Here is a 27,275-nt window from a genome sequence, read left to right as displayed (position 1 = left end):
GGGAATTAACCTCAGGGGCACCCAAGTGTGTTTGCTGCAGTTCAAGTGTATCCTATGTTTCGTCTGGGAGCTGCTTGTTTTACTTTCTATTGCTTACTAAGAATTTTGTTGGCAGGTTCTGACAAGGATAGCTCAACACTTGCCAACAGAAACATGGCAGGATTCAATGTGTGTGTTTCCTGTTATAAGTAAGAATGCCAGTTTGAGGCAAACAGGAAAACAATCTTTCCACTGGAAGGCAATTTAGAAGAATTTGCCTGAGCAAGATAATTGTTTTAAGGTAAGAAAATGGGGTGAAGCTAGCAACAACAACAACAATAAATATATATTTTTTTCTCTGAATGCTTCAAGTGATGAATCTTCTCACTGGGTCTTAATGTGGTGTTGAAAGTTATCTAGTGTTTCCGCTCTTAGTTACAATTATTTTATGTGTAACTTGGTTACACAGGATGTGAGCCCTCACCAAATGGAGGCCTCCATGACCTACAATGCCCTCCAATCACTTCGTAGGGAAGATCAGAGAAAAAAAGTTCAAAAAAATTATTTTTTAAACAAACAAACAAAAACAACAAAAAATGCTCTCCAAAATTAATTTGGAATATGGAGAACAAGGTAAGGAAAAGGTTCATTTTTACTGAGCAGAATACAGAAAGGAGAAAGGAAAGGATTAGCTGTTGTGAATCAAGGCTTCTGTTCCTTTTGCTGTCAACTCCACCAGGGAGCTTCAAGCATTCCAAGTCTGGAAAATAAAAAGCTATGCTGCAGGCTTCAGGTTCTCTTTGTTACTCAGACAGCTGCTAATCGTCCTGCTGTGTTAGGAACCCACGAGACAATGCTGTAACATTTAGCTTTCTGACATCCAAAGAATCTAGATCAGTCCCCAATTAAACAGGTATTAATCACAAAGACTCTAAAAGCCAGGATGATAGATGCACCCAGTAAATCTTTGCTGTTGCCTTTACTTTTCACACTCAGATTTCTACATTTACAGGCAGAAATACTTAAAAGCCTGCTCCTGAAACTTGACCAGTCAGAAACCTGGTTCATTACTTTATATCAGATGCTTGATGATTTCCTACCTCTGAAAAGCCTTTCAGAAAGAGGTAAGACATTGATCATTCTGCTAAAAGAGCCTGTCTGCTTCAATAAATAGATCCACTATGGTTGTTGTCATCTTGACTTTTTAAGTGTGATAACTAATTCAGAAGTGTTGTGGCTTTGCCACTTGTTATAGGGAAATCCAAATCATCTGTGAAGTTAAAAAAAAAAAAAAGTCAGTGGATGAACCCAGAAAACATCAATGGGCAAAATATTAATACACTAGTAATACTAACGATCGCTTCCAACTCGGGCCAAATCATCTTCAGGTCATGAACCTGATTAGAGTGAATGAATGAAGAATATTAAACCAGATAATAGAAAAGAGTATGTGTTGGATGAATCCTTCTGAATTCCATGTTTTGAAATTTATGTTGATAAAAGGGACTCAGTGTTACTTTTTCATCAATTTCCATTTCACAAGGGCTTGAAGATAGCCTTATTTAACTCTGTCAAAGAGTATCATTTACAGCTTTTGTTATAAATAAGTGACTAGGTAATCAACCCCCAAACACACAAACAAATAAAAGTAATAATTTTCATAGCCAATATCTAATCACTATAATACACAATGAAGAGAAAAGCACCAACACGAGAGGCTCATATGACCTCAGAGGAAACCAACATTAGCTATTCTGAGTTATTAGAAATCTTTTTAAATTAGATTTCTATTTTTTATTTCTCAAGCTAACGGAACCCATGAGACAAGTACAATATTTGCAAGGTGCCAGCTCAAGGGGCTGAATTCCTTGGCTTTCAATGGAGCCTGAATGTATTATAAATTACTCCGTCCTCATCACTATCTCAGTGGTGGTCCACTGTCTTCCAAGTTGAAAGAGTTGGAAGTCAATAAATGTCACTTATGATATGAACACCTGTCGACTAAGACCTGGACTGAGACCAATTCCATTAACATAGTCATTCTATGGCTGCCAAATGGCCGGGCCTTGGACCACTTATGATATAGTCCCCATTCAAGGAGGTGACCTAAAGACAGAAAGGTCCAGAGTCCCATTAGTCATCTTCCAAGCCATCCAATTCTCCATCAGATATACTGTTGGAATGGGATACCTAGTTTTTTAATCGTCATTTAAAAAGATCACGTGAGCTGCTCAAAAAAATGTCATGGTGACCATAAATTGAAGAAAGATGCTCTTTAGCATTGTTACCAGCCACTGTCCTTTAGACCTAAGAAATTATTTTTTAGCAACTTCTATTTCTTTCTCTTGTTGCACTTAAAACACATAGGCAGAACAGAGGAAAAAATGAAAAATATTTGACAAAGTATAAATCATAGCATGAAATTATAGGCTACCAGTGATTCCTGACAAGGCCAGATAGCCATGGTGGTAAAAACTCAGTTGCAAATCAATGTGTTCTGTGCTATTTGGAATTCTTCCAAGTCCAAATGTTGCTTGGCTTAAAGCACAATGTCTAGGGGCATGATGATCATGGACAGTAAACTAGAATGTTACAAGCAGGGGAGAGAGACAGAAAGAGAAAGAGACAGCGAGAGAGAAACAGGAAGAAGGCCACTGGGGTGAAGTTCCGAGACTCCTCATCTTTCTTATTGCCAGTTTGGTTCTGCTGCATGGAAGTCTGGGGAAGTTCCAAACACAGGGGATCAAAATATTCTGAGGACAATATTCATGATCCATAGAATGCTGAGAAGGTGGGTTTTAGTAGCACCTCAGGGAACCTCTGCTTTATATATAGCCAAATCTTTCCTGCGCTGTTTCTTGCTTGCTATGTAGACAAGTGTAAGGAAGCACCTGGTGAGTGGAAAGAAGTGGGATAAAGACCTTTGGGTTAAATTACAGTCGGAACATTTTCAGAACGCATCCTACACAAATGGTCACCGCATGGTATGCTCTCTGAAAATGTGGCCATGAAATTATATTCTTGCAGCCCTCATATTTGAAAATCTGTCTTTTTGGCAATTTTCTTAAAGGCTATGATACAGGTTAGGAACAGGATAATCATCTAGGAGAAGAGGTTTTAAGCTTGGAAATCTGCAACCCTAGAATTGTATTTTTATTTTACTTTTTATTTTTAGAGTATCAGCCAGAAACTAAGTTCTATGTGCTAGATAGTTTAAATATCTATAGGCATTATAAGAATGAGGCAGAAACAACTGAGCTATTAAATTTTAAAATGTTATTAAGGTCAATAGATATCTTCAACCGGATCTGTGCTTGAGAATTCAAGATGACTTTTGTAGTCATAAGAAACAACAAATAATGTACTAGGAAAGCCATTACTGTTTTAGGACCTGTTTTTTGTTTTTGTTTTTTTAAAAAAAAGAAAGAGAGAAAACCAGGGGGTTCACAGCATCTCACAGGGACCTCCCTCATGAACACAATTTGCTGAAGTGTGAAATTCAGCATAACCGGCTCCGCCCACGTAAGTCAGTATTTAGTCCATTCCTATATATTGGAGGAGCTTATCAGGATTGCATCTCACCTAGAAATAGTTTTACAGCGTGATGTCTAAGAAAGACACTGGAGCAAGGCTCCTGCACACTATGGAGGAAGTTATTGGAAGTTAATGGAAGTTATTTTTTGTGTTTTCTGAAATAGGAAGAGGAAAAAGAAGTGGAGGGAAAGAGAAAATGCTACCCTCCAACAAACACGTACAGTTAAGGCGAATCCTTGAAGAGTTTACAGTGAGATTGAAAGGTCTTCTCATTGACATTTCTCCCCAAACAATACATCTTTACATGACACGAGGATTTCTTAAATATATTACCAGCCTCTTAGAGCCACACCTGAATTAGTTGACTGTTCTGCACTGGAGTGTACAATGAAGGCCGTAAACACAATATATGCTTCTTAAAATTTCTGTCCACTGCTCGTGGCTACAAAATGACACTTTCAGAGGGTAAGGTTCTGCTAAAGTTGTTCTCCTTGCTTCTAATATAAAACAAAACAATAAGAACCTTTATCATAAGCCTTAATAATAACCCTATTCCTACTGTAAATGGAGAGAAATGAGATGATGTTAGCTCCAAGAATTTTCAAATCTCCAAAAGCATTCTCCTAAAAAGTTTCCTAAAATCACACCCTCCTGGGAACCCTATAGGATTGGGATTAGATTCAGTGGGTTTCAACATGAGCCTCATCAACAGTTTTCAGATAAAATAAAAGTCTTTGGTTATCTTATTTCTTTATTTATCTTTAGATAAAAAGAAGTCTTTGATTATACTTGAGAGTATAGAGAACATTTGATCAAGCTTTCTGCTGGTTACATATTAAAAATCCCTGGCTTGTGTATACGTGTGGTCCTAGCTTTGAAAAAGAAACATGAACGAAGTTGTGCTCCTATTTAACTTCACATTTATGCTCAAAATACGCACTTATTTTACCAAAAAAAAAAAAAAAATAGGATTGATTTAAGAGACAGATTCCCAGCTTGCAGTATGTCATCTAGAAAAACACAAACTCTCCAGGAAGTCATTGTAAGCTACCCCCTTTGCAGTGTTTGTACTAATGGATGGATCTTACCCAAGCTTGCAACACACTGTGAGCCTGTTGGTGGCAGGTCACTATTTAGCACCCACTGAGAAGTTGAAGCTACATATTTAAGTCTTGTTTGTATGCCCATGTCACAGACAAAAGGTTCCTGGATAAGAATTTTTTAAAAACTTTTCTGTCCCACAGCCTTTACGAAAAGGATTTTTTTTTGAAAGTGATAGCCAAACTGCCTGAAAAATTTGTGTACTGGAAGATACGAATCAAAAAGGGGTGGACCTTGTTCTTTATCTTTTCTCCACTTTTCCCTCCCAAGAGTAACAGCAAGAACAGAATAGTAATAGAAAAAATATTTCATGTCTCTATCATTTTACCCATAAAGTATTTTAGATAGATATCAGGGAGTGGCCCCTGTACTTTTTCATAACAAAACAAAACCCAAAAGACGGTCAGAGGAGAACCACAGTACAGTTCGTTTAGATCAGGCCTACCAACTTAGCAGAATAGAGAAAGAAGAAATAGAATCTAAGAGTGATTTCTTCAGCTCTGTGTCTATATAGGTGGACATTTTGATGACCGTTCAGCCAGATTCCCACAGTGCTCTGGGTGCCAGCCCTCACCTATGGAACCAAATCATTAGTGACATTTCCCAATGAGGAAGCCAATGGGTTCACTAGGCAAGTGACCACACTGACTGGCACCATCTCTCGTTTTTATCATTGCATTTTCAGGGGAGCCTGGGGAGCCTCCTTCATTTCTAATTTTGGCAGAAGCAAAGAATGAGAAAGCATGAGTGCAGGTTGTGGGGGGAGTGGGTGGTGGAAAGGTGGACACTAGAAGAAGGCCCATTAAATAACAGAGATTTTTTAATACTGACAGATAGACCAAAAGTTTGCTTATCTTGACAGATTAAAAGGTAAACCCTAAAAAAATCCTCACCAGTCTTTACCTGAAGACAACATGCAGCATATATCCTCTTACTGTATACCCACACCACAAAAATGCCACAGGGATGCTGAGACTCAGAGGAATTCTCTGTGTATTTGGGTGACATGGACAGGCATTTCCATTAGTACCTGTAGATTTAAGATGTCTTAATGCAAGATTAGTCCTGCAGCCTGGCTTTTGGGTTTTCAAGGTGTTTAAAGGAGGGGGAGGAAAGGACTATTTAAAGACATCAGCAGGGGGTTAATGGAAGCTTTGATAAAATTTCTCTGGATCTTTTCATTGATGTTCAATTGCAGACTGGTTTCTGGAGACCTGTCTGGCTCCTCTGGGGAGACAGTAATTAATTGAGCCAGTTGGAGTGGCAACTAGATAATTTAGAAGCCCACCGGAAACGCCTGCTAGCCCTGCACTGCCCATTTCTCATCTCAGCCAGGCACTTATTTTTTAAATCTCTTGATGGCTTCTCCAGAGGGTGTAAAAGTCGGTGGTTAGTGTTCGATGGAACAAGCACAACACTGAGAGATGAGAAACAAATCAGAATTAGGCTGTCAAGTGATTGCTGGTGAATGAATTTCCCTTCTTACAAATGAACATGCATATATCTTTCTGTAGGAGCAGAGGGAAAGGACTCAGGAAAAAATAGCGTTCTCAGTCCTGGGTGTATCAATAAAGACTTCATTTTCTTAGAGTGGAATATTCACATCTTTTTAGAAAAAATGCAATCTAACTTTTACTTATATGCAATAATTACCACTAAGCTCTACAGACATACTATTTGTCTGTGCTGTTCAGTCAACCTTGAAAAGTCGGATAATTTAGTAGGCTCATTCCTGAGGCTTTTATTTTTTTTCCTCCTCACCAGGGCTTGTGGCACCCACCCTGAATACAAATTCACAGACACTGGGGCCACACACAAGAGGCTGCGCCATTGTATATCTGCTGGTTTATTTTATTTTTAATTACGATCATAATGAGTGAGTATGCTTATTAATTACAGTAGTAGCAACATTATTCTGGAAATGAAATTCTTTTCAGTATAAGGTTAGAATCAAGAGACTGTTTCTTTAAAAATAAATAAATAAATAAAGTACTGCATTTTTTTTAAAAATGTGCATTTCATAGGCCTTATGAAGTAAACCAGGATCCCATGGCTAGACCAGAGCTGTTAATGAGAAAACCACAGCCTGGCTCCTCTGAAGCTCACTGTGTGCTTGCTTGGGCCTATAATTACCAGGCACAGAAAGGACTCTGCAACCGGCTACCATTCCCTACTAACAACTGAGGATGTGCAAACGACGTTTCAGCAGAATCTCTCAGTGGAATTGCTTTGCTGTCTGTTTGAAGGATTTTAAAATGAGTCTTTAGAAGGAGTTCTTCATTTTATAGATTTCACTAGTGCCATCATTTGTTTTTCCTTTAAATTTCTTAGGTGTAAGGAAAAATAATATGATTTACTGGAGATCAAAGGCAAGCATGAAATCATCTCGGAGGGAAGATAAGGCACAGGAGCAGAGCATAGCATTATTATTATTATTATTATTATTATTATTATTATTTTGAGATAGAGTTTCACTCTGTCGTCCAGGCTAGAATGCAGTGGCAAGATCTCGGCTCACTGCAGCCTCCGCTTCCCAGGTTCAAGCAATTCTTGCGTGCCGCAGCCTCCTGAGTAGCTGGAATTACAGGCATGCACCACAACACCCGTCTAATTTTGGTATTTTTAGTAGAGATGGGTTTTCGCCATGTTGGTTAGGCTGGTCTTGAACTCTTGGGCTCAAGTGACCCACTCGCTCAGTCTCCCAAAGTGCTGGGATTACAGGCATGAGCCGCTGCACCAGGCTAACACAGAATTATTTAAAAAGAAGACTGCCGTCAGTAACGATAGGACCTAGGCAATAGTGTGAAGAATGCATACTTTAAAGAGAACCAGAATATCAGTGAAGCATGTCCCACATAATCCATTTAAATCTGAGTGCCAATGGGAAAAGATTTATGGCTCAAGAAAGCAAAGTTATGACTGAAATCCTAATTATTTTAGTTAATTTTTTTTTTCTGAGTCAAAACCTTTACAAAATAAGGTGTCTTGCCAAATGGAAAGATTGTTTCAAATGTTGAGATTTACCTAAATGTTACCCATCGCATCCTTTGCCAAAACAATTTTCCACAAATGATACCAGTATTTCAATATCTTCTCAACCTGGTTTCTTATTGGTCTCCTTTCTTGATTTAGTACTCCAGAGCTCAGATGAGCAAACATTTTGTGTCAGCAATGAGACAGTGCCTATGTTTGCTTTGCCGGACATTTGCTCTCTGTTGCACCTACTCAACTATGCCACTGTCACGTGAACACACTCTTACACAATATATGAACACATGAGTGGGAATTTGCTCCAGTAAAACGTTATTTATGAATGCCAATACTTGAATTTTATATAATTTCCAAATGTCACAAAATATTATTCCTTTTTTTATTACGTTGAACCCATTAGAAATATAAAAGCCAATATTCGTGGGCTGTCCCAATCTGAAGGACTGGATTTGGCTCTTGGGCCACAGCTTGCTGACCCCTGCTTTAGGGCACTAAAAGCAGCAAACATTTGTGCCTTAAAAATACCATCATTTGGCCAGGTGAGGTGGCTCACACCTGTAATCCCAGAATTTTGGGAGGCTGAAGCAGGCAGATCACTTGAGGTCAGGTATTTGAGACCAGCCTGGGCAACATGGAAAACCCCATCTCTACTAAAAAATACAAAACTTAGCTGTACGTGGTGGCGCACGCCTGTAGTCCCAGCTACTCAGGAGGCTGAGGCATGAGAATCGCTGGAACCTAGGAGGCAGTGGTTGCAGTGAGCCGAGATCACATCATCTCATTTAGGTTTAGTCTTCCAATACAATTCTCAGAATCAGCAGGAATGTGCTTTCTGGTTGTCCCTTTGATCCCAGACCACATCTCAGGTCCACTCCAGAGGTGCCCCTCATACCTAACCATGGGCCAGAACCACTCACTGTCACGATTTGTCTTTCAACACCTTCATTTCAGGCCAAACTGGACTTCCCAACATCTCATCTTTCTCCCTTGTCCTTTCTGCTTTTAGGGATAATTATGCAATAGTCCTGTTATCTGACAATTACATTTATCTCAACATAGTCAGAGGCAGAAATTTATATACCGAAGCTGAAGCAGTTTGTATGGGCCCTTTCTGAAGCTCTGCTCCTGCTCTGATATTTGTAATTTTGTAGCGTTTTATTGTTTCACCCTTAATCACACAAAAGTTGTTTAAGTTTTAAACTCCACAAAGTCTGGCTCCGCCATTCCTACAGCATATTACCTACATCGATTGCTGTAAGATTTTCCCCTTTCTCCCACCATTTTCTTGAAGCTTTCCTCTTACTATCTAGAAGACAGGTAGCAATTATACCCAGTGGGGATGAGAATTCCCACTGTTCTCCATTATCCCACTCAAATCACATAATACGTCTAATTAAAAGATGGCAGGGAGAGAAAGAATGGGAACTTACCAGTTGAGTAATAAAAGACAGTGTGCCTCTTATACTTAGTTATTATCTTTTCTTTATTCATTATTTTGGTTTTATTAAATTTATCGTTACTTGACAAAGAGTTAACTGATTTGTTTTTACTGTAAATAAACGTTAGTCAACAAACAGATGGAACTGTATGACTACATGTTGCAGAGTGGCATTATGAAGAGGTGTAATGCCACTTTATTGCTCTTTTTTTGTTTTTATTTATTTATTTTTATTTTTTTGCATTCAGTGCTTAATTGTCAAACCCTAGAGAACAAGGCCAACCTAACAAGCAGCACCAGTTCATCTGATGGCAAAACAGCTATAACAGGATTCATGAGGGGTCTTGAAATGCCCTTTATAACTGCCTGTTCTCTGAGAACTGTAATGGGAGCATCATGCTCTCAGCATGGGGCAGTGAAGCCAGAGAAATGTGGAATCTTCCCTATGTGTTGAACCATAGGCCAGCTCAAGCAAAGGCCAGTTGGCTATGGAACCCTGAAGGCACTGCTATGAAGTCTGTTCTTAAAAACTACTGCTAGAACAGAGTTTTACAGCCTTAGCACTATGGACATTTTGGACCAGAAAATTCTTCATTGCAGGGGTAGGGGATGCTGTGTTGTGAATTATAAGATGTTTATCAGCATGCCTGGTTTCTACCCACTAGATGCAACAGCACCAAAAAATTGCCTCTAGACATTGCCCATTAGGGGTAGGAGCAGAAACCACCCCCAATGTAGAACAACTGTTCACTATCTTAGTGTTTTTCCCCGACAACGTAAATACCTTGGCAGGGCAAGGAATTGGAGAGATGGAAGGCAGACAGAATTCAAGTGATAATTCTGCTGAACCATTTTTAGAGTGTTTTCCCACTCTTAGAATTGCATTGAGAGACCATTTCTAAACATGTTAGAAAAATAAGCCTTACTTCTTCAGGTTCATAGCTCAAGGTTACATACTTAGAACCACAGAATTTTGAAACAGAAAAGATCTCAGAGATTAGCTAGTTTAAATAATTATGTAATTCATCAAATATTTTAAATCCTCCAAACTAAGCATGCTACAGATGTTTGTTTGTCACTAGGACACCATGGCTGTGCTAGAGAGAGAAGACCAGATCTTTCCATTATGAAGTATCTAGAATAGCATCACATGCAAAGTAAAAATCAAAAACGGACATCACTGCCTCTGGGTGCAATTTAGGGTGAGGAGAGAACACCATTCATGGGGGTTGGGTCGATAATGATTTAAAACACCAGTATATGGTCCAGCCTCATAGCTAGAAAACCAAGCAAAGGCGATGGGAGATGAATGGCAAGAAACGATTCAGAGATATTAAGGTACTGCTGGCTGCCATCGCAGCCTTTTTAACAACAACAACAACAACAAAACTTCACAGGTCTGTTGCTTGGTCAGAAAACCATGTTTCATTTACACAGCATTTCTCCCTCCTGGTGACACATCCTGTATTCATTTGCCTGATGGTCCACTTAAGTAAAAGTAAACCAAAGGAAAGCCATCCAGAAAACAAATCACCCAGCAGTCTGCCATTTTTCATAAACATCAGGACTATCTGCTTCTAAACAAAAGACAAAACAGTTGCTACAGGATGAAAGGATGAAGGAAAGTGGAATCTCATTTTGTTCCTTTTGGCCTGTAATGTAGAAAAGTAACTTTTGGGGGAGCTCCAAGAGCTTCCTCTTCTCCAGTTTTACTGGGTACAACTTCAGCTGGAATAAGTAACACCCCCACCCTTACTCTTTTCCCACCTCTTCCCTTCATTGTTTCTGGCATGGGGGTGAGGCTGGGAGTGACTCATCTCATTAGAGAATTTGGGAGAAGTACTGTGTCCTCAGCTCCACCCACTCTCAGACCTGCCTATCTGCCTATCTGCCTACCTGCCTACCTGCACAGAGTGTCCTTCCAACAACCTTAGCAGGGCAGGCAGGGAGCCTGCAGTTAGCCAGCTGGGCTGCAAGTGTCACTAAAGCAAGCCTTTTTGGCCACAGATAGAAAGCTCACATCCTTCCATCAGCTTATCAGCAAAAAGCTGACAGATATTCAGATTTCCTTTGTCTTCTGTGTCAACTGGTTTTTAACCCAGAAGCGGAGGGAAAGGGTGTTTATTAACCCCCTAAGACCCCAGGAGTAAGATTTGGGTTAGGATTGTTTAAATAACCTTGTGAGAACACAGGCCCATTCACACCACATTCTACAATCAAATGATCAAAGCCCAGTTAAATCTCCATCTCCATGCCCAGATACTCACATAATCTGGTCTCACAAATGGGGAGAATGCCAAACTGAATACATGAATGCTATTCATTATCTCCTAATTTTAAAGGAAAGCAACTTTCTACATTTAGGAGTAGGATTCTCCCTGGTTTTTAGTACTGGCTCTGACATTAGCATGGATGAGTCACCTCACCTTCATAGAGCTGCTCCTCAACTCTTAAAGTCTCAAGGGCAGTGAACATAGGACTCAAAAATTCTAGCAGGTTTTGTGTGATCGACTTGATTTATTATTTTTAACGTGTTACTGATGAGAGAAAGAACCCTGTGAAAACAGAGAAAAGATGGAGAACCACTAACTTTTGGGGCCTCCAGGTGCTAAATGCTAACATTCATTAATTCTATGTATTCCTTATAGAGTGAGACATCATTGCCTATAGTGGTCCTCAAGGAATTTAATTTAATGAAATAATAGGAGCAATTGCAATTAGAATATAATTGTGTGTATGCAAATATACTTAGGGGAGCTTTGATAGAGTTTACGGTTGCTACATTCACCCAGAATTTTGGCCTACATTATTAATTTGCACTACTACGAAGAAAGGGTTTGTTAATCAAAGGTAAACTATCCTGATGATTTGAATTAGAGAACTTCAAATTATGGTAGGATAATGAAGCGGTGCTCCGCACATATACAATTCTCTCCTAAGTGAAAGCTTTCTGGCTGGCCACATAGGAGGTCTCCTTATTGAAAGATTTATTTTTAATTTTGAACAGCTTCCCAGCATTACCCTTCATGAAAACTAAAATAAGGAGCTGGAATTTTGTCCTGTTCAGCAAACCTCCTGGCAGGACTACATGCCATGGCAAAGAAAACCTTATTGTGTCAGAGTAATTCTCTCTCCCCTTTCCTCCTAAATCTAGAAGAATTATATCTACATTTAAAATAAAACTTCACCCCACCCCACTCTGCCCCTGGAAATGTTTTTGCACATTTTCTTCTTTTGGAGGATTTTAGTGTGTCTTCTTTGGGCTCTCTGGACCTTTTGCCCAGGTAGGTGTTGACATAACTTCTTGGCTCAAATCTCTAGGTGTACAGGGAGTCACAGAAATCTCCTGTCCTCAGCATGCCTCCCACGGGCTTTTCTCTGCCAAGGAGAATGACTTCACCTTTTACAGATGAGGCTCCAAAAGTCCATTCCTAATTTTAATTTGGTTAAGAACATGATGCAGTGCTTGCGAATGAATAGCCAAAAAGGTAGAAGGGGGCTGCATGTAAGAATACTGATTGGATCATCAACCAGATTCTCCAGACGGTGCCGAAATCGTTCTGCTCTGCATCAGCTCCTAATTCAGAGAGACCAGTGGCACCGATGCGTGTTCCCAGGATCTGCGTGTAATATTTCCATTGTGTTCTTCCAAAAGAGAACTAATAAAATGTTGGCAATCACAGAGTACTCGTATTTCTATCAAAAACTCCTAAATCATACTAGTCTTTGTAGAAAAATGAAACTAATGACCACTAACAGTGTTCACAACCTAAAAATACAGAATTAAAAGACAAAGGCCTAGCTGGATGACCCGTTCACATTAGGGATTTTAAAAGACTGTTCACGTCTGTAGAGCTGAAGATACATTCCGGTAAGACTCACCATTCTAGCCCCTGCTCAAAACCTTCCCCAAGTCTTAACTTTTTTTTTATTCCAAAGAGTTCAGGGCAAAATGGAAAAATAATGGCTTTGGATTGGGACACTGGAATCGTTTTCACTTATAGGATCAATTAGTATAGATATTTTACTAAACTATTGAGTGCACTTACTGAAACATTCATTTAAAAGAAAAGCGCAGTTAGAGGCAATAGGATTGTTGGCAATTTATAATCCTTTTCCGGCAATGTTTTCTATCCCAAGAGCCTCACAAAGAATAAGCCACAGTTCTGTTTCCCTTCTCCTCTCTAGAAATAAAAAAAGCCGGCAATGTAAAACTCCTGGAGGGGTGGTAACTTTCAGGGAAGGAATACAGATGAGTAAGTCAGAAGTGAAAGCCTAGAAACCTAGATTTTCAAAATATTTTATATTCAGGATTTCATGACAGTTCTGTGATTAACTCAGTAGAAACACTTCATGAACAGGAAATGTTTTCTAGTCATCTGTATTAGCAGAAAGTGATATAGGAATTGGAGGAGACCGGCCGCCCCACCCTCCCAGCCCCCACGTCAATCATGAAATCAACTATAAAGGTAGCTGCAATCACGCCTGTAATCCCAGCACTTTGGGAGGCCGAGGTGGACAGATCACGAGGTTGGGAGTTCGAGACCAGCCTGGTCAATATGGTGAAAACCCGTCTCTACTAAAAACACAAATAAAAATTAGCCGGGCATGGTGGCACGCGTCTGTCGTCCCAGCTACTCAGGAGGCTGAGGCAGAAGACTTGGTTGAACTTGGGAGACAGAGGTTGCAGTGAGCCGAGATCACGCCCCTGCACTCCAGCTTGGGCAACAGAGTGAGACTCTGTCTCAAAAAGAAAAAAAGAAAAAAGTAGCTGCAAAACTATTAAGTGTCTTAAACTTTGTTAACTACAGACATAAAGATGTACATGGAGGTTCTAGTATAGGTCCATCTAGATCATTTATAATATTTTACATTAAAGCATAAGCTCAAAACTATTGCTGCTAATGCTTTTGTTAGAAAATATAACAAATACCAATAGAGCACTCTGTATTGGTAAAAATAAATTTTATAATTGTACATAATCTATAAGTGTTCCGATGTCCAGCCATGGACATTATAATTAAAATGACCAAGATGAATCCCATCCAGCATGGAGTGACTCAGCTCACTGCAACCTCTGACTGCTGGGCTCAAGCAATCCTCCCACCTGAGCCTCCTGAGTAGCTGCGACTACAGGTTTGCACCACTGTGACCAGCTAATTTTTGTATTTTTTTGTAGAGATGGGGTTTCATCGTGTCACCCAGTCTGGTCTTGATCAAACTCTCAGGCTTAAGTTATCCACCTGCCCTGGCCTCCCAAAGTGCTGGGATTACAGGTGTAAGCCACCATGCCCAGCCCCTAAGTATCTTTTATATTATAACACAGCTCCCAGGCTTACTTGGTTCTACTTCAATTATAGCAATTTATTATAATTCATTATTTTAAGCCTTTTCTCTATATACATTCAGATCATACAATAAAGTAGATTCAATTCCTACCTGCTTGGTTGGTTGTCACAGTGACGGAAACTGATTGGTCTGGGCTAGGGTTATATTTGGACACTCCATTCACAGCCCAGATTTCAAAGGTGTAATTGGTATGAGCTAGGAGGTCAGTGATGGAGACTTTGGTGGTCTTCAAGCCATTCTGCTGCGGGGTATAGTGGACCCCACTTCCACAGGGTCGGCACTTGCTGGGGTCACCAGCTCCACATTTCTTGCATACCACATTGTAGGAAATGTCCTGGCGGCCACCTGTATTCTGAGGGCTACTCCATTCCAAGTTCACAGATGTCTCGTTGACATTCGAAATCAAGTTCAGGGGAGCAGATGGTGGACCTGGAGAAAGAAAACCACATCATCACACCAAGAACCGAAATATTCTTTTGGAATCTCTCAGAGCTTGTATTATTTCCTGCAGCTCTCCAAAGTAAGCCAAACCCACTTGGAAAGCAAAAAGCAAATCAAGCCAGCATAAAAGATCTTTTAAAAGAACAATATAATAGAAGGCTGTTACGTAAGTGTCATTCTCTTTCCTGCGCAAACAAACAAGGCATCGGTTGTCACTTTGAGATGTGAAGCAACTCTCCAGCAAATGGGCTCCAAGCCCAGGCTTTCCCTCTGAAGTGGCAGAAAAATATCATAATTTATCTAGTTTCCATCTTATCATCTAAAAAAGCGAAAGTGATTCTAGTTCCCAGGGCTGTTGTGAGACTCTGATAAATTAATAGTTATACACCACTTCTGAAGACAAATTATAATTCCTAAGTACAGCATGTCATCAATAGCAAATAAAATTAACAGAACTGTAGAGATGTGCCTCTGCAGTTCAACATGGCAGTGGAGGGTTAAGCTGTTTATGGGTAATTAGTAGGAACTGGTTTAACGCAGTTGCAGAGATGTTGAAGATAGAGCTGTGGAGAGATGGCAGGGGTTTTGTTCAAGGCTCCTAGACCCCTCCTCCTGCCCTTTAACTTATGCATTCCCACCAACATCAAAGAGTTTCTGAAATATGGGTGATGACAGTGGTTGTTATGAAACAGAACAACTGATCATCAACAACATAATGGATGGTTAAAAATAATATTAATAATAAAAAATAAGACTGTAGATCATGATGAAACTCTTGTTTCTTGATGTAGATTCGCAGATTCCTTTTTTTTTTTTTTTTTTTTTGGTGATGGAGTCTCGCTCTGTCACCCAGACTGGAGTGCAGTGGCATGATCTCAGCTCACTGCAACCTCCGCCTCCTAGGTTCAAGCCATTCTCATGACTTAGCCTCCCGAGTAGCTGAAAATATAGGTGTGTGCCACCACACCCACTACCTTTGGCAGGGTTTGGCCATGTTGGCCAGGCCGGTCTTGAACCCCTGATCTCAAGTGATCGGCCCACCTTGTCCTCCCAAAGTGCTGGGATTACATGTGTGAGCCACTGTGCCGGGCAATGATTGGTCTTAATATGGCAAAAAAAAATTGTGACACAAATTGCCTTCAAGTGGAAGAATCAGGCTGGGAGAAGGGAGAGGGAATTTTCTCGGTCTGAACCAGTTTCAAAGGCTTAAAAGGTAGCTGCCACACTCAAATGAGACATATCTACTCAGTTTGACAGTTGGAAAGCTATTTCTTTCTCATTTCAGTCTTCCAAGAGATGAGCAAAATTAGTTTTTTGTTTGTTTGTTTTGTGGTTTTGAGACGGAGTTTTGCTTTTGTCACCCAGGCTAGAGTGCAATGGCGCAATCTCGGCTCACTGCAACCTCTGCCTCCCGGGTTCAAGCGATTCTCCTGCCTCAGCCTCCCAAGTAGACAGGCACGCGCCACCATGCTCAGCTAATTTTTGTATTTTTAGTAGAGATGGGGTTTCACCTTGTTGGCCAGGCTGGTCTTGAACTCCTGACCTCATGTGATCCACCCACCTCGGCCTCCCAAAGTGCTGGCATTACAGGTGTGAGCCACCGTGCCCGGCTGCAAAATGAGTTTTAAGAAAACTTCGAGGTTTCTTGATCACTGTTATCTATACTACTTCTAATGTAATTGGAATGACTACTTTGCAGGAAATTAGTACAAGTTTCTCAGGAAAAGAAAGTTAACAGGAGGCTTGCATGAACTTGGATGAGCTTTACCTAGTCTACCACAATGAAACATACTGTTCCAAAATGGCTGTTGAGATAGAATTGGAAGAGGTAACCTATAAATAAGGAATTATATTTAATATTTATTACTTAGCATGCAGTAATTAATGGCCAATTATTTTTTAGTGGTAATATTTAATAAGGGTAATTCACTCTCCTTCTCTCTTTATACCACTTATTGAAGACTTTATCTTAACAAGGTAAGCAGGTCTTCCCAAACTCCCCTCGGGACTAATTACCATCAACCTCTTTAAGCATTAAGATCAGCTCCCCATCCTTGCAACTTAAAAACATGCAAACCTTTAAAACATTTCACAAAACTATTGTCAAATTTGTATTAAAGGAAAGATTACTTCACAGAAGTCCTCAGAGAGAAAATACAAATTTCTTTCTTGTTTAGATTTCAAAACTGCATTTACAGTTTTTAGCATGTTAACTGGAATATAATGACAAATGAATGCTTCTTGAATAAAGGAAGTATATAAAATCACCGACTCTAAGAGCCACATAGGATGTTAAAATCATTTGGACAAATACCCTTATTTTAAAGAGGAGTAAGCTGGGACCTGGAAAGTAAATCTAATAATACTGAAAGTTCATGCAATCTAATTAGTGACAGAATTTGACTGAAATCCAAAAGTACTATCTGCCATTTGGAGTTATTTTTATTCCACCATGTGTTCCTCACTAAAGGTATAATGATAACAAAATGAAAAATTTCAGCCACAGTTTGAGAAGGCAAACATGGCGAAGGCAGTGCGCTATCTTCAGCCCTGTTTTAATTCTGTAATGCTTGCCACCATAGTGAAATCCATTACCAGTCTGCAGCTGAAGCTGACCATGGCTTGGTTTATAAAATGGGTCAGTCATTGCTTCTTCTTTTGCTGTGACTTCCAGGGTTAAATAAGAGTGACTCTGAAATCCATTAACCTCCTTGCCAAGGTTCCTGGTCCACTTTCACATGGGAAAATGTGACACAATGAATCAAGCACCACAGAAGCAAAAAGTCAGTAATTAGTATGTAGGACGGGGCATGGCAGTGTCTAAACAGAGAAGAAATGGAGCAGAAAACTAAATGGTTACAGGACTCAGAGATACAGCACTGCCACGTGGAAAAAAAATTATAAAGATGCTGTAGGATTTCAAAATGGAGGGCTGGCACAAAAACACATGCTAACCTAGGGCAGCCTTCTTCCTATGGGCAGCGATTCTGAAAGAAGGCTCTGGAGTGGATGCTGAAGACTAAGAATCAGGCAAACTCAAGTTCAATGCTGGTGAATTGTACTGCGTATGTTTTATGATCTGCTATCACAGAGAGTGACAGTTTTGTGGGGACATCATCGCTGCCTCAAAATTGGAGTATAACGAAGTCATATGATAGAGGGGAAAACAAAGTATAGAAAATCCATCCAACATGACGACGATGTTGGTCTGGAAAAAAACCTGGGAGAGGACACATGCTTTACAAATTATAATCATAATGGTGGTATGCTGTGCTTGTGGGATTGTGGTTTCTGTTTTTTTAAACTCCTGCCAATTAAAAGATGATAAATATATAAGTGTGTTTCTCATTTAAAGGGAGGGCCCATCTCCTCTTTAGGAATAAAAGTATTCTATTCTCAAGACAATGAGAAACAAATATGGACTTGAATACAGCCAAAAGCCAATCTGAGCCTGTAGTTATACTGAACGGCAACATCTTAGTAAACAATTACCTACAGAGATAGTTAAAAAGAAGAGAAAACTGGTATTCTGAGTAACCTGAGCTCTCTTTTAATAAATACAAGGCATCCAGAAGTAAAAAACCTAACTCTGATTATTTTCTCTTTCATTTATGTAAGTATTGTGTCTGGCTATTTAGAAGCAATTAAATTTCTGACACAGTGATTGCCTTTGTCATCAGAAATATGTCCACCTGCGAGTAAGTCTCCAATTACAAATATGAGGTTTATAACAAAAAGGGCTAACTGTTCTACTTGTTGTAATTTTCTAGTCTCCACATCTGAATCAACCCTATTGCGTACACACACACATCGGGTAGCTTGAGGGTCACTGTGAACGGCAAGATTTTATTGTTTTCAAAACTACCCACTACTAGCCTCAGTATAGGACTGGTATAACACCAGTCCTTATGCTTATGGCATTGTTTGACATTTCAGTTCCTTATTTCCTTGCCCGCTTTGTTTGTAACATATAACGGTGTCTTGCTACTTACACACCATTCCATATCTGTTTCTATCAACAGTATACGTGCTCCTCAAGAATTGATGTCTTGGCTGGGCACAGTGGCTCACGCCTACAATCCCAGCACTTTGGGAGGCCAAAGTGGATTACCTGAGGTCAGGAGTTTAAGACCAGCCTGCCCAACATGGTGAAACCCCCATCTTTACTAAAAATACATAAAAAAAGAAAAAAAATAGCCCGGAGTGGTGGTACATGTCTGTAGTCCCAGCTACTTGGAAGGCTGAGGCAGGAGAATCGCTTGAACCTGGGAGGCAGAGGTTGCAGTGAGCCGAGATTGCGCCATTGCACTCCAGCCCGGGTGACAGAGCAAGACTCTGTCTCAAAATAATAATAATGATGATAATAATAATAATTGATGTCTTTACCACTTCCCGTTTTCTACCACGGTTCTTCATTCAGAAATCTCAGAACACGTTTGATAAGTCAATGAATGAATGAATGAAAAACTAACGAAGTCCTTTAATGAATCTTATATCCACCTACCCACAGTGTTATGAAGTGTGTGAATTATGCAGCCTTCTCTGAGCCAAAGCTGTACTAGTCAGCTTTTCACATACAGATTCATTAGTTTTATACCTGTGAAGTAGTAACTTGGTGTAACTAGTTTATTTCAATTTCCTCTTTTTTTTCATGGTTTAGAATTACCTTGGAAAATGTAGAAAGGGCTATATATAAAATATTAGTGGTTACTTCTGCTGGGAGGGATTGTGAATCATTCATTTATTCAAAAAACGTTTATTGTGCATCTAGTGTTTATCACTTGCTTTAGAGGAGAGAGGAAAAACATTCTTATTCATTTTGATAACTTCCTGATAGTTGCCTAGATAGTTGCAGGAATGGATAAGGAACCTAGGGGAAAAGGCAGAGACTCAAGGAAACTAAATAGGGATTATATGTGCAGTGGATGTCAGAGCAAGCACCTGCCTTGTCCTGTTTTTACAGCTGTGTAACCAGCGACGGCTGGGAATTTGAAATGTGGGTTCTACCAAATAAGGTTTTATCAAACTGGGATTGGTTATTACACTTTTCTTCCTCCACTGCGATTTCAGGTGGTGATTTACTCAGACATGAAAGCTTTATCTCTGGGAAAAACCTTATCTCTGAAGAAGCTTAATTTTAACATTTCTAAAAGTAGACTGGTATTTTCCTTATTAGTCTTTATGGAACTACAGCTTTTGCCTTTAATTTTAATTTTTTCACCCAAATTAAGACATTCTGAAACATTAGATTGGTGCAAAGTAATGGTGGTTTTTGTCATTACTTTTAAAGGCAACTACTTTTGTGCCAACCTAATATGAATTAATCAAATGCGGAAGTGTATTTAAGGGAACATAAACATCCTTCCTTTACATTTTTGGTTGTATCTGTAAATTTCCCATGAAATTCACATATGAAATTCACATATAAGCCCGGGATTCTCTCTGTGCCTCCACCCAAAAATGAAAATAGCATGTTCAACTATTTTAAAGTTTTCATATTTAATATGCCCTTTACATTTGTAATATAATTTAGTGGCACAGATATTAATGGTAATCCCAGAAACAGAAGTCAAATGCAGTAATCTTTAGTTTATAAATCTGTTGCACAGGGGCCAGCATAATTTCTCTGTAAAGAAATTTTACGATCTGGCCAGAAAGTAAATATTTTAGGCTTTATGGGCCATCTGCTCCCTGTAGCAACTACTCAACTCTGTTATTCTATCTCCAAAGAAGCCATAGACAATACCTTAACAAATGAACATGACTGTGCTCCAAGAAAACTTACTTGCAAAAATAGGTGGCAGTTAAAATTGACCTTCAGAGCATTTCATGCTATTGAAAATATGATGAAAGCAAGGCATCTTCTTTCTAAGAAGATGTTCTCTGGCACCGTCAGAATTCTGCACATAATTCTAGAGACTAAAAGCATACCCTGAGCCTATCTAAAAAGCTCAGTCCAGGAACCCCTATTTATATAGCCCAGGTAACAACTCTGGCTGCTAAAGCCCAAGTTAGACCTACCTTTATTGGCTAAGGAAGGAATAAAAATGAGACATATGGCTTATTTCTTGAGTTTCTCATTGCTTTGAAAGAATTGGGCACTGAATGTCTTGCCATTGTAGATACAGTTAATGAACATCCATTCACTTTACTGGTGTGAAATACTTCCGGCATCACACAGCAGGTACCGGAGAAAGGTGCTACAATGGGTAATTATTTTCTAGTGGGATGTCACCTCATATTCAGTTTACAGGAGTTTGACAGCATTTAGCCCCAAAGAAACTATAGCCACATTATAGTAGATACCTAGGACTATCGTATCATATTATAAAATATCACATCATATCATGTTATATTATAAAAGGAATCTTGATCTTCCTTTACCAACCATGTGTTCTTCTCTGGGAAAAAAACAAGCTTCTGGAAATGAACCACATACTGTCAATGTGACATTTAAGAAGGGCAATATTCCAAGCATAAAAGAAAATTCCAGTAATTCCACGTATTTTACTACTTTCCTCTCATGAATTAGACTAAAATTTAATTCTTGAGTAGTTTAGAGAACACAGTTGTTGGCTTATGTCAGGATTTAAAGTAGCCGCTTTAGGACAAGCCAGTATTTACATATCCACACGAAATCTGTGTGAGCCTTAATAACGTCATTTAGAAGCCACCAGCCAACACTGAACCTAAAGTCATAAATGTCTCCAGTGTGACTACAAGTTTGGTATGAACCATTCTATGGAAAGTCCAGGCACCCCGTGTACTCTACCTCACACCCAAAGTCAGAGAAAATGCGTTTCTTTATTCTTACAGGAAGCTACTGTAACTTTAGTAGAAGATGAAAACCTGCTATGATAATTGTACTTCGAAATGGGTTTGGCAGAAATGGGTTCTGCCACAGGGCTTAAATATATGTGAATATGCAGTATAACATGCCATATAAACCTAAAAATTCTATTTCTCATAAGAACTGGAATTAAAGTGCCAACAGAATGCAAAACTGTGGAAAAAAGCAAGTCAACTCTAAAACTCACTTTGTTAGCAAAATTTTGCACATGCAACTCAAAATACCTTGGAGCTGGTAGCTCTCCTTGGAATTCCCACTCCCGGCCCTTTGACTAATTGACTTCTTATCCCTGGAATAGTTCTCATTCCTGACTACTCCATACAAACTGAAATCCTCCCTTTCCCTGTCCCAATGTACCCAATTGCACCACATTTTAAAAAATGTCCTTCTTATGAGAACCTTCAATTATCTTGTTTATTCATTTGTTTGTTGTTTATAGTCCCATTAGAACATAAGCTCCAGGAGAAGAGGAATCTTTTCTTTTTCAGGTTTATGAGACTATCTACAGCTTTCGGAGTAATTCCTGACATCTAGTAGATACTCAATAAGGATCTGCCAAATGAACAAATGAATGAATGATGATGCTTTAGCCCAGCCCAGCTCACTAATCAGAAGCATCACTACCATAGCACCATGGCTGAGCACAGTGGCTCATGACTGTAATCCCAGAACTTTGGGAGGCCATGGAAGGTGGATGGCTTGACAAGCCCAAGAGTTCAAGATCAGCCTGGGAAACATGGTGAAACCCTGTCTCTACAAAAAAAATACAAAAATTAGCCAGGTGTAGTGGCACGTGCCTGTAGTCCCAGCTTCTTGGGAAGCTGAGGTGGGAGGATTGCTTGAACCTGGCAGGTGGAGGTTGCAATGAGCTGGGATTGTGCCACTGTACTCTAGCCTGAGTGATGAACTGAGATCCTATCTCAAAAAACAAACGAACAAACAAATAAACAAACAAACAAAAAAACCACTGCCATAGCACTTTTGTATGTCACAAAAGCTAAGCAAAATAATAATCATGATGACAAAGAAAGAAAAGAAACGACAATCACATGCCAAAATGTAAAAAAAAGAAAAGAAAGAAAGAAAATCAAGTCTGCAACCAAGGCAAGAGGATAGCTAATAGAAAAACCAAAGTCTCTGGTCTCATGTGATACAGTGGTTTCCAGAGCTATCACAGACATTTAATACTTAACTGATTTTTAATCGCCATTTTAAAATTCAATGCCTGGGCTATGAAATTCATTCTGGATGGGAAATGGAGCACCCCAATTAGCATGGGTAGAAAGGTAACTCTCCCATGATCAATGTATTTAAGCCCTACTGTCACCTCACTAAAATGCCAAGGCAACCAGTCCAACACATATCTTAAAGGAAGCACCTTGGGTCTGTAGTTCCATTTCCTAAGGCTTCATTAATCATGTACAACTTTTGGTCTGTCAATAGCACTTCAGCGTCTTAGCTGTAAAACCCTTCAACCCTTCAGATAAGCCTTTGTTGTTAATCTCTCTCCGGCTGAAAGACAGGTTATAAGGCAGAGTCAACAGTTGGGGTGCACTACGTTTTGACTCTGAAATAAAGCCCATGCTTCCCCCGACATTTGTATATGTTGCCACCACTAATTGCTTTCTCCCAGTGCTATCTGCTGTGGGTTAGTTTACATAAAGATGGCTGTTTTAAAGACATCCCTCCTGACATATATGAACAGTGCATAACCTCTTATCTTGGTGGTTTATGTGTTTTAACAATGAAGACAGCCAAGCAGGGCTGTCCATGATTAAACCAGAACCTTTTGGATGCATCAATCACTGTTGCTGTCATGAAAAATTCTTGGCTTCCTATAGAGGTTCATTTCTTGTTGTGAGACTTTCCCATAACCTATTTTTCTGGTTCTATCTCTTTTCCCTTTGTCTTTTCTTTACTGGGTTAATTAACGGTTTGGTTTCTTTTTTTTAGGATGACTTGTTTAGGGCTGAAGTGCCTTATAAATTCTCAGTTGAACATAAGAAAGCTACAATGCCAAAGACCAAGAAAAGTAGAATCGAGTATTTCATTTTTAAAATTATCTAGCCTGTGCATTACTTTACTTTTCTTGCAAAGCACTTTTTGGTATCTTATCTTATTTAATAGGTGCAATCAAATCTGACAAAAAAGTATTCATTGTTCACACCAATCTGATTACCAAAAACTAAGATAAGAAAAGTTAAGCAAATCACCAAAGTTAAGACAGCCAATATGTGCAAAGCTGTGATCAGAAACCCTGACTCCAAGGCTAAACAACCCTGCTTCCCTTTCATAGAGATATAAATAATATAAAGAAAATACTAACCCATAATTACAAATTCTTTTTGAGAATTGGGTAGAAAGTTTCCAGCTTTCTCAATTCACCCTAGAGTTCAAGTTCACCTCACTTCCCTGCCCTTCATGATGATGACGGCTAGCTAGTATTAATTCTCAAATGATCCTATTTTATCATTTTCATGGGGATGATCTTTTCTGCCTTGTTCCTACTTTCTGTGCAGGAGAGCAGCCAGGAGTTTCTATTAAAGGTTCTTTTTCTAGGTGGAAGATCACAGGAATAGGGCGAGGGGCAATTATATCTCTATAGCAGAATCTCTCATAAATCTAAATGTTGATAGCAAAGAAGATACCCTGGGCTGAGTGTGGTGGCTTATTTCTCTAATCCTAGCACTCCGGGAGGCTGAGGTGAGAGAATTGCTTGAGCTGGGAGGCGGAAGTTGCAGTGAGCTGAGACCGCACCACTGGGAGACAGAGTGAGACTCCATCTTAAGAAAAGAAAAAAGAAGCTACCCCGTTCTCACCCCAGGGGATCTCAGAAAAATGTGTAATTAACCCTGTTTCATAGAAGCATGCGGTGAATAACCACTGTATGACTTCCATGCATAGTGTCAAAAATAGCATCCAGAAATGACAGGACTCGGTCAATGACAAGCCACTCTTAATTATTCATGGTGGTAGAAAAATTGTAATAACCTGGCTAAATGGCATTGGCAGATTATTCAAGCCTTTCACTTGGGCATATATTACTGTCCCTCGAATCTTTGCATTTTCCAGTGGAATCCACAATGGGCTCTGTTTATGACTATAAAATGAGGAGTATGTGGGGGGAAAAAAAACCAGGAGGCTAAAACAGCATTGTTCTTTTTAAAAGAATTCAATGAGATGATACCTGATCTTTATGAAATATCATGAAGCTCTTGAAATTTTGGAAACAGCCAAATGGCAAATGATCATTCTAGGGTCTATCTAGTGCCTTCGTTGAAGCTCACCTGGTGATCTTTCTCCTTCTATCTTTAATTTTCTTCAAACAAAAACCATCCACTTTGTTGTCTAGAGGTACTTTTTCCTATTAGTAGCTAAAACGCTGAAAGGCAATCCGAAAGGAAGAAACAAGAATGTGGTATACTCACTAGCTAATGTCAGATGTTGAACTCCTAAGATCTAACTGGAGCAGCAGCATGCGTTGACGGCTGCATCTGAATCGTCCAAATGTCTTTGGTTGCTTTGATCAGTTTGTACAGTCCATGGGACAGACACATTAGCTGGCTTACCAACTAACAGGCAGCAGGACCATATGTTCTGAACTAAAAACCAACTATGTAATCTGGCAGTGTGGGGGAGTTGCTGTCTCAATTTGAGTTTTTGTCCTATGACGAATGGAATGCAGTATGAAACTACACTATTACATTGCAAATTTGATAAATGACATGGAATGAGAAATTCCCCTGGAAAACTTGGATTTGGAGATTTTTCATAAAAATATGTTCATAAAAATGATTGATTGCATGAATGATAAAATGGCTAGAGATCAACCAATGAATCTTCTGAAACACTTTCATGAATGACACTTTGGGAATCTTTGGCCTTTGTTCTCACTTTTCTAACGAATCTTTCACTAGAGCTAACTGCACCCTCACTGACCTATTTCATAGAATGTATCCCTCCCCCGTCATTATATGATTAGTTACTTGCAGCTCTAAAGCAAAAAGAAATATGCTTTCGGGTGGATAAAAAAAAAATGTAGTTTACTTGAAACTGAAGGCTGCCTTTTATCCTATGGTTTATACATCAAAGCTTTGCTCTAGACGTCCCTCCCCAAATCCCTTAGCCAGACTGCTAAGCATGTAAATCTTTGGGGTAGTGAATTGAACAGAATATCAGGGGCACCTTCAAGAGCTTGTTTGAAAATGGATGTGAGACTCCCAAAATTAAAGCACTTAAAAAAATAAAAAATAAAAAAAATAAAAAAGGAAAAGAGTCCCTCCCTTCTCCTGACCTTGGAAACAAGTAAGGACGATGTTATTTTAATTTGCATTCAAATTTTAACACAGTCACATAGCACCAGTGGAATCGACATTGGGTTTCCACCGAAGATTGCTCATCATTTCATTATGGTTCATTATGTTGATAACTGTCAGAAAGCATTAGCAGCGAGGGCTTTGAGTAATAGAACTGAAATGGTAATTTTAAAACAATACACTTTCTGGAGGAAATACAGCAGCGCACTAAATTCAATTAGAAAAGGCAAATGTAGAGACAAAGTAAGTGATGTTTGTTGTTTGGAACTTGGCTGTTTCAATTTCTTGATAACGTAAACCTGGAGAAAGCTTTTTCAAATCAGGACCTCTGGTCATAGATCTTAGTAAATCTGCCCTCATTAGCTCTGAGCTCTCCTACTATAAATTGTCTTAAAAGCTGCAATTTTGGAATATTTTCGGCCATGTCTAAGTATCAATCAATCACTCTTTGTTTGTTTGGCACAGCTGACTGAATTATTCAAGGCCGTTTACTTGGAGACAGATTTGTGAAGGTCCTTCAAGTTGGCAATCTAAAATAATAATCTCTCATTTACGAAGCGTTCCCAATCACCAGGCTCCAATAAGTTTCATCAAACAAGTTAAATAAGGAGCACCTGAAAGCACGAAGACAGCTTTCCAATAGGAAAATACGAAAAACTACTCTGGTAATAGTGCTCAGAAGTCAAGGGGGCAAAATGACAGATGAGCTACGTTTTTCTAGATATGCAAAGCCAATTTGCTATCTTTACAAGGTACTTTTCTAGCACATTTTGAAACACAATAAGGGGCTGGAAAAGAAAGTTACCTTAAGGCCAGGTGCAGTGACTCACGCCTGTAAATCCCAGCACTTTAGGAGGCCCAGGCAGGCAGATCACTTGAGGTCAGGAGTTCGAGAGCAGCCTGGACAACACAGTGAAACCCAGGCTCTACTAAAAATACAAAAATATTAGCTGGGCATGGTGGTGCATGTCTGTAAATCCCGGCTACTCAGGAGGCTGAGGCAGGAAAATTGCTTTAACTTGGGAGGTGGCGGTTGCAGTGAGCTGAGATAGCACCACTGCACTCCAGCCTGGGCAACAGAGTGAGACTCTGTCTAAAAAAAAAAAAAGAAAACAAAAAAAGAAAGTTACTTTAAATATAATATTGATTTAGCTTCCCAGTAGGGGAAAAGAAGATCTTTCTCACTACAATCATTGAACAAGCTAGTACACGACTAACAAGTCTTCCTGCAGGGGTGTGCGGTTGACCACGCCCAGCCCTGCTGATAACCAGACTG

General features: G+C 39.4%; 1 protein-coding gene across 1 annotated transcript in view; it reads right to left on the bottom strand.

Moving 5' to 3' along the window:
• Positions 1–27,275, bottom strand: part of EPHA4 (EPH receptor A4) — a 156,946-nt gene that overhangs the window by 48,714 nt on the left and 80,957 nt on the right. Inside the window, exon 6 of the mRNA XM_050752480.1 lies at positions 14,483–14,821. Within this exon, the coding sequence (XP_050608437.1) occupies positions 14,483–14,821 (339 nt within the window). The remainder of the gene's footprint in view (positions 1–14,482; positions 14,822–27,275) is intronic.

This window comes from Macaca thibetana, chromosome 12 (genome assembly GCF_024542745.1).
Source record: "Macaca thibetana thibetana isolate TM-01 chromosome 12, ASM2454274v1, whole genome shotgun sequence".
NCBI classification, from domain to species: Eukaryota; Metazoa; Chordata; class Mammalia; order Primates; family Cercopithecidae; genus Macaca; species Macaca thibetana.
This window is presented reverse-complemented; position numbering and strand designations above follow the sequence as displayed.